Genomic DNA, 16,294 nt, shown 5'->3' on the forward strand with positions numbered 1-16,294 from the left:
ACTTGCTAGGTGCTGGCGGGGGGCGTTGGAGGGAGGGTCGGGCCAGGAGGCCCCCGCCTGCAGCGCCCCGCTTGCACTTGACCCCGTGTGCTGCTTTGGTTTGCACAGACCTGTCTCATGGTGGGGAAGTTTATGTCCCAGAGCGGAATTGGACATCTCAAATCTTGGGTTTGGGGTCTGGACTGGACACTGACCAGCTTGTAAGACTTTGGTTAAATTACCTAATCCCTTTGAGCCTCAGTTTTTTCATCTATAAAACGGGGATAATAATGGGATTATAATACGGGTTAAATTTAAATGTTTTGTAAAGTATTTCAGTTTTGTTTTGTAGATGGGAAAGCGCTTCACCAAAAAAAATACTGGCTTGGGTATGTTTCTGCTTGTACACTCCAGGACGAAGAGTAACACTTTGCATTTCTTACCCCCTGGCCATGAGAGGCACTCATTGTTTAATGTTGATTTTTGACCTAATAGTTCAGAGAAGTTAGTGCTAATAAAACCGTTTCGAAAATAGGTACCTGAAAGCATAGACAAGGGTGGATTGGGATACCTTTAGCCAAAATGGAGAACAAAAAGAGATGGTTCAGGTTTGATTAGAGAGATTTTTTGTTGTTGTTGTTGTTTTTCGGATGGCTTTAAATCGAAGGGCCTGGGGAGACAGCCATGGAACTGTGTTTTTAGACAGTTGGTAATACTTGTCTGTAACTCAGGAAAGATGTCTGGGAGTGGGTGCGATAAAGAAAGGGAAGGTTGATCGGTTTGAGGGACATCACACAGACCAGTCACTAATTCTCAGGCATGGGAGAAGGAGACCAATCACCAATTCCCAGCTGTGGGGATTAGCAGATCTTGAGAGGCAGGAGGAGGTGTAGTTTGGACAAATATCCAACATTACTAGTAGCATTTCTATTTGGGAAAAACCTATTTTCAAAACTACAGAGAGAGCAAGATTTTAATGTTTATAAAAAACGTTGAAAGGTTGAGAAACACTAATATAGTGTGTAGTTACAGTCCTGGGAGGAAGTGTAATTGCCTCGGGGGAGCTTGTGAAGCAAGAGAAGTAGTGATGAGCAGAGGGTGAGGAAACAGTGAGAGACGGAGAAAAGGCCACAGAGTTAGGAAGAGAACTGGGAACAAAACCGCTGTCAAAAGTCACAGAAGCCCAGCCGGTGTGGTTCAGTGGTTGAGTGTCAACCTATGGTTCCCTTCTGGGTCAGGGCACATGCCCAGGTTGCAGGCTTGATCCCCTGTGGAGGGTATGCGGAAGGCAGCCAATCAATGATTCTCTCATCATTGATGTTTCTATTTCTCTCTCCCTCTCCCTTTCTCTCTGAGGTCAATAAAATATAAATATAGATAGATAGATAGATAGATAGATAGATGATAGATAGATAGATATAGATAGATATTACATATATATTTAAAAGTCACAGAATTGAAAACATTGGGATTGTGTAGGCTTCACTAACCATATGGATTTGGGTAATTTTGAGTCTCAATTTTAATTTATGAAAAGGGATGATAAGTACTTCTCAGATGCGATGATTAAATGAAACATTCTTATTAATGCAGTGCCTGGCACACAGTGAGAGCACAGTAAGTGCTGTAATTGTGGTAAACTCCGCACCAGCCCCTCTATCCACAAGAATTCAAAAACTCTTAGACTTGATTCATTCTGGTTGTTTAAGATGTCATTGGTTTCCTTAGTGAGAAATTCATTATATTGATAAGGTAAGTACTGTACTAGGTAATGCTAGGCTTGACGTGGAAACATATTGAGTGTACTTTTGCAAAAAATCTGCCAGTGTAGGGAATTACAATGATAGGAAGGGAAGATTGGGTCTTTGGAAGGTTTGGGGGATATGGGAAGGATTTAAACATGTTTCTATTGAAGAAAATAAAAAAATGAAGCCCATGTTATGTTCTATTGAAAGATGAATTACCTTCCTTATTTACTATAATGAGGAAGGACAGTAATCTCATTATCCCTATGCTTTTAGGCCAGTGATGGCGAACCTTTTGAGCTCGGCATGTCAGCATTTTGAAAAACCCTAACTTAACTCTGGTGCCCTGTCACATACAGAAATTTTTTGAACTTTGCAACCATAGTAAAACAAAGATTTATATTTTTGATATTTATTTTATATATTTAAATGCCATTTAACAAAGAAAAATCAACCAAAAAAATGACACACGTGTCATAGGTTCGCCATCACTGTTTTAGGCACACCCTTGACTGCACTGCATGTGATAATGCCAAGCTATGAAAAGCAGGGTCTGTTTTACTAGATAGTGTTAGTAACGTTCTAATCTGTAACCCAAGATTAATTTTAAAAAAATTATTGGAACTCAAATCTTTTAATAGCCATAGGATGAAGGACTTAGTCCTATATCTGTGTCCTGTAAGTATAGAAACCTGCTCATGTGTTGGTAAGAGAATAAGGTTTATGTAAAGTATGTGTTGAAATGTGCTTTTAAAAAGTATACATTCAAGAAGAATATTTGTGGTAAGAAGTTTGGTTAAAGAGTTCTATTAAGCAAAGTAGGAGAACATTGAGTAGAATGAACTAATTAAAGGAACATTTAGCTGTGAATCAGAAATAATTCATTCAGCATGGGCTCTACTTCTAAATAGTTTAAGGACCTTGGCCAAGTATTACCCTTTCTATGCTATAATTTCTTCATGTATAAATGCAGACAATATCTGCTCACTGTACCTAGCAATTTTTTGTGATTGTCAAATGAGAACTAATTGACTTTTTCAGATTACCTCATACAAACACAAATATAATTTTCTTATTCTAGAATCTAGACAAACGGATATATTTGTTCTTCTGTAATATCATCACTTTCCTATTTTCTTTTGCTTAAGTCTCTCCACCTGGCTGACAATTGTTCCTCTTTCCTATTTGTAGCAAGCCTAGCTTAGATGCAGCTTTTATTTCCTGCTCCTTTGGGGCCTGTAATAATTCCTGTTTGGATTAATTTGCCAACTATTGATATACTATCTTCTGTTGCTACTTTTAATATTTAATTTTCACATTTTAGAGTCTCGTTACTCTGGTGAATTGGAAGGCCCAAGGTTTTTCAGAGGTTAAGTTCTTAGTTTTGCAGGCCAAGCATATGAAAGGATAGAGTTGGTTAGTGGCTGTGGCACTGAAGTCCATTGTCTCAGGTGAGCATGGCTGGGAAAGCAGGAAAAATTCAGCATGTCAAGTCATTGAACACAACCTAGGGGAAGGGTAAAAATGGAGAATAAGCAACACAGGAAGATTCAAAAATTGAGAGTGGAGCCCTCTGAGGCAGCATAGTGCAAAAGCTGCTGTGGCACCCAAAGTAGCTGTTAAAGATAATGAACTGGGCCCGGCCAGCGGTGGCTCAGTGGTTGCTCATCGACCTGTGAACCAGGAGGTCAAGGTTCAATTCCCAGTCGGGACAAATGCCCAGGTTGCAAGCTCTATCCCCAGTATGGGGTGTGACTGGTTCAAAGGTTATATATCATATTCTGACCTAGATCGTAAATTCTTTTAGGGTAGATAGTACAGAATACGTATTTGGCCATGACTGTAAAACAGTTTACTTACCTATCCCACTTCCTTCTTTCCTTCTGTATTGATTGAGTACCTACAGTGTGCTATGCCAGTGAGAACTCACCATCTAAATTTAAAAAGTTTTCAATATTCTTAATAATTTACATACAATAAAGTGCACCCATTTTAAACATACAGATTGATGAGTTCTAACAAATACGTATATCCATGTAATGACCACTCCATAGAACATTTATGCCCTCTCAGAAGGTTATCAGCCCTTGTTCCAAGCTCCCTTTTCCCACCAGAGATAACCACTCTTCTGATTTCTATTATCATAAGTAGTTTTGCCTGGATTTCAACTTCCTATAAATGTAAACATATAATTTATCTGTTTTAGATCTTAATTATTTTGCATAACAAATTACTTTATGACCCATCCATCTTACTACATGTATCAGTAGTTTGTTCCATTTTATTGCTGAGTAGTATTTCCATTGTGTGAATATACCACAAGTTATCCATTCAGCTGGTGGTAGATATTTGGGTTGTTTCTAGTGTTGGGCTGTTATGAATAATGTCGCTATAAACATTGGTCTTTTGCTCTTTTGTGGAAATATGTTTTTATTTTTCTTGGAATTCCTGGATCATGTGGTTACTGAATGTTTAACATTATGAGAAACTAGTGACGTTTTTAACCTTTCTCTCCAGCAATATATGAGAGTCTCACATCCTAGGCACTCACTGGGTGTGAACTGGCGTCTCATGTAGGGTTTTTTTGTTTGTTTTATTTTAGAACACCACATCTTTGTTTTTTATAATATATTGCTAAATTTTTCTCTAATGGCGTTATACCATGAAGTGATCGTGTTAGTTTTATTATAAATCATACATATTAAGTATAAATGTTGCCTTTTTAAAAGCTTAATGCCATAGGATTTTGGGGAAAGTTATTGCGGAAAGATGAAACATCTTGCTCAGCTCCCAGCAGATAGATTAAATAAAGGTTAAATTCTTATTTTTACTGTTGGATTAATCATCATTATATTGCTGTAAAATGTTTATTCTGCTGTCCATTACAATTCATGTGACTTCTTCCACGATCCACTTAAGGGTAGCTTCTTTCAGTCTTTGAAATTTCTTTCTTTACTACAGTTCTATTTTGCCCCACTTCACAGAGTCTTTGCATATATTTTGATCCTGATTTTTGATCAATCAGTGTTATTTTATACTGAGATAATTTGGGAAATTTATATAATTAATTAATAGACTTATACATTTGTGACATTCTTATTAAAGATTTGGTCCTAAGCAAAATTGTGAAGTAGAATCAACATTTGTTTTATTGGTCCTATTGAATTTTATGAACATAGCGTGTGCTTTAAAAACAAGTTTTTAGTAGCTAATACCAAGATATTTACCTTTCTATTAGATGTAAGAATAGTCAGTGTTGATAGAATGATCAAAGTGAGGACTTAATCTAGATTCTTAAATTTGACACTACTAGTGAGATAGGTCAGCATTTGTATCAAGTAAATCTAATTAGTTTATTTCTCAGGTAAATCCCACTTGGTCATGGTGTGAATTGTTTTGATATATGGCTGGGTTTGGTTTACTAGTATTTTGTTGAGAATTTTAGCATTTATGTACATACAGGATATTAGTTTGTAGTTTTCTTGTGATGTCTTTTTCTGGCTTTGGTATCAGTAATATTGGCTTCATAGAATGAGTTAGGAAGTATTCCCTCTTCTATCTATTAGAAGACTTTGAAAAGAATTGGTGTTAATTATTTTTTAAATGTTTGATAGAATTTACCAGTGAAGCCAACTAGTCCTGGATTTTCTTTGTTGGAAGACTTTATTACTAATTAAATCTGTTATAAGTCTATTTTGATTTTCTGTCTCTTCTCAAGTAAGTTTTGGTGGTTTATGTGATTCTTGGCATTTGTCAGTTTCATCTAGATTATATGATGTGTTAATTAACTAGATAGGAGGAATCTTTTCACAGTGTATATGTATATCAAATAACCGTGGTGTATGCTTTAAATATTTTATATGTCAGTTTTACCTCAAAGCTGAAATAAAAAAAGAATTCATAGTATATTAAGATTGGAAATAAAATTCTTTAATGTGATAAAAAGTCTCTGTTTAAAAACAAAAAGTCTACAATAAACAACATCCTAATAGGAAATCTTAGAATTTTTTTAAATTGAGGTATGGAGCAAGTATACTTATTTTCACTACTCTTTTTCTAAAATATGTTTTTATTTATTTCAGAGAGGAAGGGAGAGGGAGAGAGAGAAACATCTATGATGAGAGAGAATCATTGATTGATCAGTTGCTTCCTGCACGCCCCCTATGCAACCCGGGGAATCAAACCTTGATCTCCTGGTTCAGAGGTCAACAATCAATCACTTGGCCCTATCGGCTGGGCTATTTTCACCACTCTTTATCTAATATTGTGTTGGAAATCCTGGCCTCTGCAATAAGAGGATTAAATTAGTCTCATGATGTTTGAGAATGGCAGAAATCAAATATTTGCAGACAATATAAAAAAAAAAAAACAACCTCAAGAGACTATTACGCAATAATTAGAAATAATACAAGATTATTTTAGCAAGTTTGGCTGCTAGAACTAAATGGAAGTTAGATCTAAAGGATTGCTTAGATTCAGATCAAATTTCCCCTCTCCCAAATATGCCGTAGATGATGCTGGATACTTAATTTCACGTCACAAAATCAGTTATTTTGACTCTTAAAATCTAAGATTGATCAGTGTGTTCAGGTTATAGAGTTGTTTGTCTTTAAAGTGAAATATATTTACTGGGATAATAGAACATTTTTGTGCAAATACTTCCATAACTCTAAGGCTAGCATTTCTGGAGTGTTCTTCATATTTCTCAAAGTACTTACCAGAAAGCAGTCAATAAATGTTAATTTGTGTTTTAAAGTTTTGTACATGCTCCTTTCCTTTAGGCTTGTTATCCTTTTCCTGTGTGAAAAGATAAAAAGTTTTGTTTGGTTTTCACTACAGATTTTCAGCTACTGATGTTACAAACAAAATATTGGAGCATAGAGTTGAGGAAAAGACTTAAACCAGGTAGGTACCACAGCAATCTTGAGAAAGAAGAACAAAGTTGGAAGAATCATGCTATCTGATATCAAACTATACTACAAGGCCATAGTAATCAAAACAGCATGGTACTAGGCATAAAAACAGACATATAGGTCAATGGAACAAAATAGCCCAGAAATAAACTATGTCTTTATGGTCAGTTAATATCAGCAAAGGAGGCAAGAACATACAATGTGGTAAAGACAGTCTATTCAATAAATGGTGTTGGAAAAATTGGACAGATATGTGCAAAAAAATGAATTTAGATCACCTTCTTACACCATACACAAGAATAAACTCAAAATGGATTAAAGAATCAAATGTAAGACTTGAAATATAAAAATTCCAGAAAAAAATACAGGGAGTAAAATCTCGGACATTTCTCATAGAAATATTTTTTCTGATATGCCTCCTGGGGCAAGGGAAATAAAAGGAAAAATAAGCAAATAGGACTACTTCAAACTTAAAAGTTTTTGTACAGCAAAGAAAAACATCAACAAAATGAAAAGCAGCCCACTGAATGGGAGAACATATTCACCATTGAAAAATTGGCAGTAACCTTAGTATCTAACAATATGAGACTGATTAAATTAATGAAATTAAAAACTTCAAGCATTAAAAATGATAATGTAGATCTATATTTATTGACACTGTCTATATTTTTTTAAAGTGTCAAAGTGGTCTACTAAACAACGTGAATAGTAGTAACTTAACTTGTTTATTTTATTTTTCAATTATAATTTACATACAATAATAGTAACCTATTTTTGTTTTAAAAAAGTCTGTACACAGATATACAAATATTTAATCATGTTTAATTAATTAAATGTAATCTGCACCTGCAGATAATATCTACATATACATATAGGGTGGGGCAAAAGTGGGTTTACAGTTGTTTGTTTGGAAAATAATAAAACAATAATAATACAAGAATAAACTCTGCTTCATGTAAAAACAACAGTAAATCTACTTTCGCCCCACCCTGTATATAATATATACACACAACATTTGTATATTTACATATGTGTTTGTGTGTACATGACATTTGGAGAGATGACACCTATATTTTGCCAGTTGTTATTTTTGAGTAGCAAGTTTATAAGTGATTTTTATGCTTTTTTTTTTGTTAACTTTGTTTTTAGAAAGTATATTTTGCTTTTCTCATCAAATTTTTCTAAAATGCTTCTTATGGAGATTATGTGTTTTTATTTTATACCTTTGTAACAACTTTTGATATGCAGTAAAAATCAGGTTATATTTGCTGATAACTCTGCCATATTAAAGTATCTGAGTAGTTCTTAAGAGGCTAAATTCACAGATTCTGAGTCTTGTTGATCAGGTGCTTTCATTCTGTTACATAGAGTCTGTTTTCTTAATGCTTTATTGTCTTGCAAGTGCGATGCTGCTCATGGCTTAGCTGAAGTACTTACCCTTTTTGAAAAATCAGAGGACATGTTCTATTAATGACAGTTGTGTAATGCCTTTGTGTATAGAACTTACACATTTACTTTTGATAGTTGTCACAATGTGCTTTGACATTAATGCTGATTATTGTTTTTATAGTTTTTTAAATTTATAGCAGTGAATTTTGAGGGCATTTTCCATTAAACTTTTATCTTACATCTTGCTTTTCTTTAACAGATTTTTCTTCAATTAGTTAAAAATATGGATCCTGAAGGAGAGAGACCACAGATTTGCAATGTGACACCTTTTCAACAGATTGTTGCCTCTTGTACTGGGGCCATACTGACATCACTAATGGGTAAAATAATGTTACTGATGTAGATTATGTAACTGGGTGAATCAATTCATTTGAGTTTTACTATCTGTGAAATAATGTTAATATTATTATTCATCCTTCATAAATAACAGTATCCCTCCATCAGCATAACATGAAAAGAACCCAGGACAGAATATCAAGAGACTTGAATTTTAGTCCTTGCTTTGTCATTCTCAGGGTGAATGTACTTTGGAATTGTCTCTACTTCTCTTGAGCTTTATTTTTCATCTGTAAATTAGGAGCTTATCTTAGGAGTTTTCTATGGTCCCTATTAGTATTAAAATTTTCTGACTTTTATCCTTTTTTAAAATAGCAAGAAGATGAAATAAAACATCAGCATAATGAATAATACAGAATTTGGACAATTTACAATAGCAATAAATACAAATTGTTTAACTTTTCTTATATTAATGGTGAATTTCTTAAATTTCTCTGGACCAATTTTCTGTGGGGTTTTATTGTTTGTTTTTTAATTTATAGTTAATTTCTTGTAGACACAGCCAAATGACATAGTTAGGTGACAGTTTAACATAATGATTTTAACTTGGCTGGTTTATTTCAATAACATAGCAGATAACTAGAACAAACATAAACTAATTGCTTTAGGATGGTAATATGTTACTTCAGGTCAGAATGTTAGAGTTGTAAAGGCCTTAGAGATCATTGTCAGATGAGGGAAAGTTTTCTTTGGTACCATTATTTGGCATTTTTTCTGCTTGGGCCAAATAGAGCATGCAAGTTAAAACCATTCTCCTTTACTGTGCTGTTCCGAAATGGAATAACACAACCTGTTGATAAAGATGCTGTATGACTAGTTTACTCAAATTTACATTAACTATAGTTTTCATTTGATACAAGTAAATTTAATAGATTAGGAAGACTAGTATTGTTTGATTATTGATTACTTATAATACAGTTATTCTCCATATTTAAATAGACTTTTGGACTAGTCTTTTAGTTTTAATGTTAATGGAATTATAGTTGTAGAAAAATTTTAAGTGACATTTTAATATTTGTAGCAGAAGTAATTACATCGTCTTCTCATTGATCCCCTTCAAACAAAATTCAAGGGTAAAAATTAGAACGTTACATTCAAAATCACTTTAAGATAAATAATCTTACCCATTATATAGTCATGAGGAAAAGTATGGTTCAATACACAAGTTGGGGCAAAACTAGGCTTATAGTTGCTTATATAGAAATAATACAATAATTAATAAAAAATAATATATATTCACAACTGTAAACCTACTTTTGCCCCATCCTGTATTTTGTGTTCTTTGAACAAACATTTCTAAACTTACATGTGTCTCTTGTTAATTGAAACTTAAATATCTTCATAGTGACACCCCTGGATGTTGTTAAAATTCGACTGCAAGCCCAAAGCAACCAATTTTACAAAGGTATGTACTAGTTAGGTACTGGAAGTTTATGTCAGATTTTTAAGTGTTACTGCATTCATTTTTGTTTGAATGTTAATCTTTTTTTGTCAATTAAAAAACTGTACCATAATGCAGAAGCAGGTTTTCTTCACCTAATTGTACATGATGAGATCTAGGCAGAAAACAAATGTATATATAACACTTTCATAAACCTATACTAATTAGGTAAGAGGATGATTTTTATTTGAGATATATTTGACAAATAACACTGTATTAGTTTTAGGTATGCAACATAATGATTTAATATATATGTATACATGGCAAAATGATCACCACAGTAAGTTTAGTTAACATCCATTACTTCACAAATTTGCTTTTCTTGTCAGGAGAACTTTAAAGATCTACTCTCTTAGCAGCATTCAGATATACATTAGATTTCATAATATATTTTTGTCTGCATTTCCCTTTCATACCACAGAGTTTTCTTGTCAAATAGAGAAGACGTACACTCATATTCTCATATCAAAACAGGTTTTCCTCCTTTTATCTTTTCTCTCCATCCCCCCACATAACCAAAAAAAATATTTATTTCTGTTTGTATTTGCTTACTGCACTTCTGAAAACATAAAATTTGCTCACTTTTTTAACCACTGTGAATTTAGATCTCAATGCTGTGTCATTAAGCAAATCAAATTATGTATATTTCATCCCAAAAGGTAAGGACAAGATTATATATTTTCTTACAATTTTCTAGTCCCCTCATTGTAATTTCAATTTTTTCATCAATAAAAATAATACAGTTGTATGACATAATTGTTGACTGTTGTAATCTTCTTTGTTAGGAAAATGTTTTGTATATAATAATGGACTTATGGATCATCTCTGTATCTGTGAAGAGGAAGGCAACAAAGCATGGTATAAGAAGCCAGGATATTTCCGGGGAACATTAGTAAGGAGATTATATTATGTATAATCACAGTATATTTTCTATTTTTATATTTAATCTTGTGAGTGAAAGATCTTTCAAATTACAAGACAGTAAAATTTTATCATATACTTAGCAAATTTACCCACAGATAAAAAGTGGATATTGAAGCAGGAAAGGGAAAGTACTTCTTTGCTTTTAACACTTTAACTTTCTTTTCATGCTTTTAAAAACACACACACACACACACACACACACACAACGTTTTGTTAATCCTCACCAGAGGATATTTTTCCCATTGATTCTTTTCAGAGAGTGTGGAAGGAGGGGGAGAGACAGAGAGAGAGAGAAACATCAATGTGAGAGAGACACATCAGTTGGTTGCCTCCCGCAGAGGAGAGACTGGGAATAAAGCCTGCAGCCTGAGGTATGTGCCCTTGACTGGAATTGAACCCATGACCCTTCAGTCCACATGCCGTTGCTCTAACACTGAGCCTACCCAGCCAGGGCTGTTCATGATTTTTTATGTAGAACAAAAGGGGGGGTGTATATTTTTTAAAATTAAAAAATAGTCTTTATTTTGAGATCATTATAGATCATACGCAATTTTAAGAAAAATATATAGATGGATTCCAAGTACCCTTTTTCCAGTTTCCTCTAATAGTAACATCTTACAAAACAAGTATAATACCACAACCAGGATATTGGCATTGATACAGTTAAGATACAGAACAATTCCATCCCCACCGGGATCCTTCTTTTGCCCTTTTATAGTCATACCCATTTGTGCTTTCACCTGCTCTGAACTCCTGGCAACCACTAGTCTGTTCTCCATTTATATAATTTTGTAATTTCAACAATATTATTAAATAGGCTCATAACATATATAATATTTTGGGATTGGCACTTTTCACTTAGCATAATTATGTAGAGATTCATTCACATTGTTGCATGTTTCAATAGTTTGTTCCTTTTTATACTATTCCTTGATATAGATATTGAGTTGTTTCCAATTTTTAGCTATTTTGAATAAAGCTGCTACATACATTTCATTCACAGATTTTGTTGTGAAAGTAAATATAAAAAACTACTCATTGTTTTTCTGTGAACACTTCATTCTGAAGAACTTCTTTCAACATTCTTTATTAAAGGTATTTTGTCAGAGTATTTCAGTTTTTGTTCATCTAAAATGTACTTATTGAGCATTTTTTCAAGCGTATTTTTGCTGCATATAGAATTCTGGCTTAACTTTTTTCCTGTACCTATTCTCTCTTCTTTCATCTATGACTTGAAATAAGGTTGTTATACTACTTTATAGGTTTACAGTTGTTCATGTGGAAAATAATACAATAATGAATAAATAGCAATATAAGAATAAACTCTGTGTTTTGCATACTCACCACTGTAAATATACTTTGCCTATCCTGTATTTCCCTTCAGGTTTAAATCCATTGACTTGCTCTTTGCTGTTTCTTTCTGCTGTGAAGCCCACTTAGTAAATTTTTCACTTTAGATGTAGAGTTTTCATTTGGCTGTTTTTTTATAGTAACTTTTTTTGAAATTCCAAATTTGTTCATTCATTATGCATACATCATGTTTAAATTCTTGAACATGTTTATAATAGCTGCCAATTGTTTCATCTGAATCATGCTTGTTGGTTTCTACTCAGGACTTTTTTTTGAGTATGAGTACATTTTCTTGTTTCTTTTTGTTTACTGAATTTTGATTGGATAATGGATATTGCGAATGATTATTATAAAAACTCTGGATTCTTTTATGTACTTCTGAAGAGTTAGTTTTGTTCTAGAAGGCAGTTAAACTTTGGCCGGATTCAAACTTAAACTCGTGCTTCCCTCTGGTGGACTGTAGGACCCTGTGGTCTTTCTCTGGGATTGCATACAAGTTAATAGAGAGCCAAGTTTTGTGGCTGCTACTGCATGCACATTGGGGGCTTATGCCTTTTTGGTAGTGGCTTCCTTTCCAGGATTTCCCCCTAGCTGTCTGATTATTCTTCCAGCCTGGACTCTGTACTTGCCATCTCAACCAGCTAACTGTGCTGTGGATTTTTTGCCACTTCCATAGGCAAAAAAAGCTGCAGATTTGCAAATCTCACTCATTGCACTTTGTCCTTTAACAGCAGATTTCCCTTTAGTTTTTGCCTGGTTTTGGTTCCTCTCCAGAGATTTCAGATATTGGATTTAAATGATATTTTCTCAGATTTCATAATTGGCAAGCAGAATTAATCTGACAAATTCTCTGCCATTATTCCACTTTCTTTTTATAGTAATTTTTGAAAAACTTGGTTTCTTAGAGCTAATTAGAACAATCCAAAGCTGAGTAATACAGACTTTATTCTGTAAGCTGAAAGTATCATCCAGAATCCTTTACTTGTGTTTGAAAGTTAAGGACAATTCCTTAGGGGGGAAAAAAAAAAAAGGTTGGCCATACATACATCTGAGAAACTTGTATTTTAGAAATAAACACTTGAAAGAATCAAATTACCAATTATTATTATAAACTTTTTGTATGTCAGGTTCAGGAATATATTTTGACTACTTTTCTCTATTATGATTTTAGGATGCATTTTTGAAAATCATTCGAAATGAGGGCATTAAATCTCTGTGGAGTGGCCTTCCCCCCACCTTGTAAGTTGAAATTTAATATTTTCTTTTACTAAATGATAGTGTTGTTTTGCATTACAGCATGATTTAAAAAAACTGTGCATTTTTAATACTAGAACTTTTTCATATTTTAAAACATTGTGTTGTGAGTCCCACAACCACCAACACATTTATGATTTGCTGGAAGGACTCACAGGACCTAATGAAGGTTATACTCCCGACTATGGTTTAGTAAAGGAAAAAGACACAAAAGAAGTTGACCAGGCAATAGACTCCAAAGTCCTCCCTCACGACATTGCACAGGATGTGCTTCTTCTTTTTTTTCTTTTCTATTTTTGTTTTGTTTTGAGGAGGGGAGTGTGATTTGTGTGCTTATTCTTTCAGCATTGAACTACAGCATCCTGTGTAAGGCGTTTCCTAGGGCTACTGGTTGATCACACAGGCATATTCTGTGTTTGTGAACAACTCTGATTACCAAAACTTCAGACCCCTAAAAGGAAAGCAGATGTTTACCAAAAATCATATCATTTGTATAAATCAATCCAGACAAGTTGAAATAATGCTCCAGGTATACAGAAAAACCTTATAATGGGGAATATTCCAAGGGCTACATTTCTTGAAGTTGGCCAAAGGTCAAGCATACAAATAATGCCTTCCTGAACGTATAGAAGATTTGAGCAACCAGGCTTGTTGTGTCGTCTGTGGTGCACAAGCATAACTTTTTTTCATGTTCAGAAATTAAGAATTTGATGTTTGACTGTGTTTTTTTACTAAAATAAGGAGATACTGTGATAAGTATACTTTTCCTTTTCCAGATAATTTTAAATTTCTAACAAGCTATTATATGAATTAATGTGATAAACTAGTAAGGCCAAATTAAAAATCCCAACTAATGGCTTGCCTTTATATACCTCATTTCTTTCTAATTTATTTTTTGGTAATCAACTTAGAGGCATATATTTTAACTGCCTAAGGTTATAAAGTTAGTGGTTAGATCCAACAGTTAATTGTATTTCTAAATTCTCATCATCAAACTTCATTTTAGAACATTAGGCATTCCAAAATATGGTCTGTGAATGTACTTTAGCTAGTCTATTAACATAGAAAGGTTTCTTGTTGCATTAACATTTATGACATGACAGTGTCTGCAACTGTATTTAATTTAATTAATAATTCCCTTTTGATATTTTCATTTAAAAGAATGTTGTCAGAAATTCCTCAGTAGTAGTATATATAAGCATGGCATCATTAGTGGTAATTTATTTCCAGTTTTGTAAGGCGGTATGGAATATGGTCAATATTTCAAAAATAGTTTACAATTGCTCTTGTACTTTTTACTTCAGTGATTTTTATGTTATGGTAAATATAATTGGGAGGGAAGATTTGGGAGACCAGAAGCAGATAGAACAAGACTAGGAGACAGAGAAGTGTCCTCATTTATCTTTTACTATTTATGATCTGACTGGTACTCTAACTTATTTTCACAACTAGAATGTAAACTTCTGGAGGGCAGATACCTATTTTAAAAACCTAATAAGTTAATAATATTTAAAATAAAAGAAAAATTGATCTCATGGGCTGATTCATTATGATTTTTAGCTTGTACAAAATATAAGAAATTTAGTTTTATATTTAAAAATTTGATAATTTTATGTAATTTTGTTTGTTTGTGTGTTTCTAACAGAGTAATGGCAGTTCCTGCTACAGTTATCTATTTTACCTGCTATGATCAATTAACTGCTCTCCTGAAATCTAAATTAGGAGAAAATGAAAGCCATATACCAATTGTTGCTGGAATTGTGGCCAGATGTAAGTAATACCTTTATTATATTTTCATTTTGATTTCTGCTTAAAGAATCTTTTACAATTTTGACATTCACAGAGAATTTGTACGAAATTCAGAATATTGATAATATATATTTTGCATTTGTAGTTTTTACTGATTTGTTAATATTTATACTCTAGAAGGCATATGGCATAGTAATTGCTATCAGAATGAAATGGGATCAACCCATTCCTGTTGAATCTCGATCAGAGATATTAGAATGAATTTAGGTTTTAGACTAGATTCTAGATTTTAGGTTTACTCGCTTGCCTCTGACCAGAATCAAACCTGAGACCCTTCAGTCCAAGGGCCGACGCTGTAACCAGTGAGCAAACTAGCTAGGGCTGAAAACAGACTTTTAAGAAAGACCTTTATCAAGGAAAATAAATCTGCGCCAGTATGTTGGCATTAGATATTTGATGTTAAGGTTTGCAGACTTTTCAAAATAGAAGTTTAAAATATAAAATGCATGAACTATTAATTTTGCATGTGTATTTGCATAGTACATGGCTCTGGTTTTGTTTTTTAATATTTGCTTGTTTGTATTAGTTGGTGCAGTAACTGTAATAAGTCCCTTAGAATTGATAAGAACCAAGATGCAATCTAAGAGGTTTTCTTACAAGGAGCTGCATCAATTTGTCAGCAAGAAAGTGTCCAAAGATGGTTGGATTTCCCTTTGGACTGGCTGGACTCCTACTCTTCTTAGAGATGTACCATTCTCAGGTAGGATTTATCTTATGAATATCTGCTAAATTTTAATTAGCTTTGTCTTTTTATATATTACTTTAAAATCAACTATATTTTAAATCCCTTAAGGCTAAGTGTGAGCTCTTTTCTTTAGTAACCAAAACTCCTAGATCAGTGTTGGGCTCTCAAAGCTTTATGAGTCTTCCTTGAATAAACTAGAGGCCCGGTGCATGAAAATTCATGCACTGGAGGGGGGGGGGGTCCCTCAGCCCGGCCTGCCCCCTCTCACAGTCCGGGAACCCTCAGGGGCGGGAGGCGACCCGGCGATCAGGTGAAGGAGATGCCCCCATCACACCTCTGCTGCTGCCACTGCCGACAGCGCAAGCCTTGGCCAGCCTGATTACCTGCGCCTCGAGCGGCCCTGGGCGGC

General features: G+C 33.9%; 1 protein-coding gene across 9 annotated transcripts in view; it reads left to right on the forward strand.

Moving 5' to 3' along the window:
• Positions 1 to 16,294, forward strand: part of SLC25A40 (solute carrier family 25, member 40) — a 40,642-nt gene that overhangs the window by 7,652 nt on the left and 16,696 nt on the right. For 4 of the 9 annotated variants that reach the window (XR_001364032.1, XR_001364033.1, XM_014547597.1 and 1 more), the window contains exons 2-9: positions 6,564 to 6,629; positions 8,286 to 8,406; positions 9,768 to 9,827; positions 10,469 to 10,522; positions 10,649 to 10,773; positions 13,309 to 13,376; positions 15,037 to 15,161; positions 15,727 to 15,900. Coding sequence is in view for 7 of the 9 variants with exons in the window: in XM_014547597.1 (XP_014403083.1) it covers positions 8,310 to 8,406; positions 9,768 to 9,827; positions 10,469 to 10,522; positions 10,649 to 10,773; positions 13,309 to 13,376; positions 15,037 to 15,161; positions 15,727 to 15,900 (703 nt within the window). In the remaining 2 variants the exon portion in view is untranslated. Of the gene's footprint in view, positions 1 to 3,151; positions 3,176 to 6,557; positions 6,630 to 8,285; positions 8,407 to 9,767; positions 9,828 to 10,468; positions 10,523 to 10,648; positions 10,774 to 13,308; positions 13,377 to 15,036; positions 15,162 to 15,726; positions 15,901 to 16,294 lie in introns of those variants that run through there. The other 5 variants (XM_014547598.1, XM_014547599.1, XM_014547602.1 and 2 more) reach the window with 5 other exon arrangements.

Source organism: Myotis brandtii, unplaced genomic scaffold (assembly GCF_000412655.1).
Source record: "Myotis brandtii unplaced genomic scaffold, ASM41265v1 scaffold48, whole genome shotgun sequence".
Lineage (NCBI taxonomy): Eukaryota > Metazoa > Chordata > Mammalia > Chiroptera > Vespertilionidae > Myotis > Myotis brandtii.